The 2,500-nt window shown below is 46.8% G+C and overlaps 1 protein-coding gene across 1 annotated transcript in view; it reads right to left on the reverse strand.

Annotated features, from left to right (window-relative positions):
- ALX4 (ALX homeobox 4) overlaps window positions 1-1,061 on the reverse strand; it is a 72,814-nt gene extending 71,753 nt beyond the window's left edge. Inside the window, exon 1 of the mRNA XM_075567248.1 lies at window positions 108-1,061. Within this exon, the coding sequence (XP_075423363.1) occupies window positions 108-513 (406 nt within the window). The 5' untranslated portion in view covers window positions 514-1,061. The remainder of the gene's footprint in view (window positions 1-107) is intronic.
- Between the last annotated feature and the right edge of the window lie 1,439 nt (window positions 1,062-2,500).

The following is a 2,500-nucleotide window of genomic DNA, read 5'->3' on the forward strand; positions in this document are numbered from 1 at the left end:
GGGAAAGAAACTAGTAGGGGAGCAAGAGGGGGGATGTGGAAAGAGCCAGATGTGGATGTCAGTGAGAGCAGAGAGGGGGTGTGTGGGGCAGATGTGAGCCCTCTTACCGTAGCAGGGAATAAGGGTCTCCCCGGGGTTGCTGCTCTCAGATGGGGTTTTGCAGGAGTTGCTCTGCATGTAGATGTGCGGCTGCGGCTGCTGCTGTTGCTGCTGGTGAGGCTGGTGAGGCTGGTGATGTTGGTGAGGCTGGTACTTGTTAAATGAGCCTTGCTGCTCCCCTGTGCTGCTCTGGACACTGCCATCCAAGGACTGGCACTCCTGCTGGTAAGGGACCCTGGACTTGTCCCCAAAGCCTTGTCCTTTGCTGGCCAGGAAAGTAGGACTAAACTTATCACTGGGCTGGAATGCCCTAAAAGGAGAACTCTGATGCTCTCTGCCCTGCGGAGCAGCCGGGGAGTAGTAACAATCCATGGCAGTTGTATCACAATATGAAACACAAGTATCAACATTCATTCCTAAAATAAAAGGCCCGAATGTCCTTAATTTTTGGAGGGACACCACCACCACACAGGGAGTCTCTATTTCTCTCTCTCTATCTCTCCTCTTCCCTCCCCCTCTCTCTCTCTCTATCACTCTCTCTCTCTCACTTCCCACTCTTCTCTTATTTCCCCTCCTCTCTCTTTGTCCCTCTATGTTTTTTATTTTTCTCTGTATACCATACACTCTTCCTGTCCCACGTAGCTTTCTCTCTCCCCCTCTCTCCACTTCTGACTCTCTCTCTCTCTCTTTCTTTCTCCTCTTCTGTCCCCCTCTCTCCCTCTTTCTCCTCTTCTGACTCTCTCCCTCTCCTCCTCTGACCCTCTCTCACTGACACACACACACATACACACACACACACACACACACACACACAGCTGGGGGATGAATGTACAAAGAGTCAGATGTTTCCCTGAGTTCCTAGCTGGAGTTTTGCAGGGAGAAATGGTACCTTTTGCCTGCTAGAGATAGAACAGGATAAGTCCAACTGCTCAGAACCCAACATCCCCATTTCCCCCGGTAACACCCGACTCTCCTCACCCTTTCATTAATAAGAGGCTGGTGACACTAGGGGAGGGGTGCATGGTCCCAATAAAAAGTTTTCCATGAAAAAAAAAAAAAAACTAAACTTTTAGATAACAAACAAACTCATGACATTAATGTAATTAGAGTGTGAATATGTGTCTGTGTGATTAGAGACAGGACTCATGTCTGATTCATGGCTGGGACATGATATGGATTTCCTCAAAGTTTATTATCTGCTCCTTTCTACCCAGATGGGGAATCCGGGATTTGTGTTTCTCTGTAACAGGGCTGGCCAACTGCTATCCTCAGAAGCTAACAACAGGTCAGGTTGTCAGGATAGCCCTGCTTCAGCACAGTTAGCTCAATCAGTCCCTGCTTCAGCGCAGGTGGCTTAATCAGTGGCTAAGTCTTGGTGCTGAAGGATGGATATCCTGAAAACCTGACCTGTTGGTGGCCCTTGAGGACTGGAGTTGCCCATCTTGCTCTATAAACTGCATTCTTACAAATAATTATCTGCAGTGACCTCCCCCCACTTAGCCGTTCCACAAGGATATTAACCCCTATCCCAAATAATACTAACATATTGACCCCTCCCCTTGCTACATGATGCACTTATATCTTTTATTTTAGACCATACTCTCTATAGGTAATATCATATTACATATTCCGTGTGTTAACCGCTTCACTGCCAGATGCGTTGCAGGTGCCTATGGCTTCAAAATGGTTACTACCCCTGAAAATGTTTATATTTTATTTTGCAGAGGACATAGTCAGGTATAGTGAATGAGTATATTTTGCGTGTATCATTCCTTACTGCACACACCATCACACCAACACACCATCACACCATCACACCATCACACCATCACACCAACACACCAGCAACTGCCACTTGCACAATATCTATTCACAGCAGAGCACACATGAATCTGTGTATTTAATGTCTCACCCAGAGAGCAAACTCCCAATAAATAAATCATTGGTTCCTCTATGTGCAGTAATTCTGCAGTACCCACACATCCTAATACTGTACTCTCCGCAGTAACATGGGAAGCTCCAGAAACCACACAGTGAAAACCATACACCCATGGGACCTGCTATAATCCCCAGTGAAGCAGCACCCTTTTATTGTGGGAGATATAAGGAAATTCCCAGTAATAATCTCCAGGCCTCGGATATACAGCTGCAATAGAGTCACAACTAGCTTAACCCTTTCAATGCTGGACGGGACTACGAGGCAGTGTGTTGTGATCCCCCAGAGAACATAATTTATTGAAGGTGCAGAGCTAGTTACAAACATATACTGAGGGTGCAATGAATCAATCAGCCAGGGAACATCTCCCCACCCCCCCCCAACCTTACAGGCTGTTTCATTTCACTGGGTTAACGCTTTAGTGCGTGCTGCTTCTTTGGCACTAAAGGGGTTCAAATATTCGGA

Source organism: Ascaphus truei, chromosome 12, assembly GCF_040206685.1.
Source record: "Ascaphus truei isolate aAscTru1 chromosome 12, aAscTru1.hap1, whole genome shotgun sequence".
Taxonomy (NCBI): Eukaryota; Metazoa; Chordata; class Amphibia; order Anura; family Ascaphidae; genus Ascaphus; species Ascaphus truei.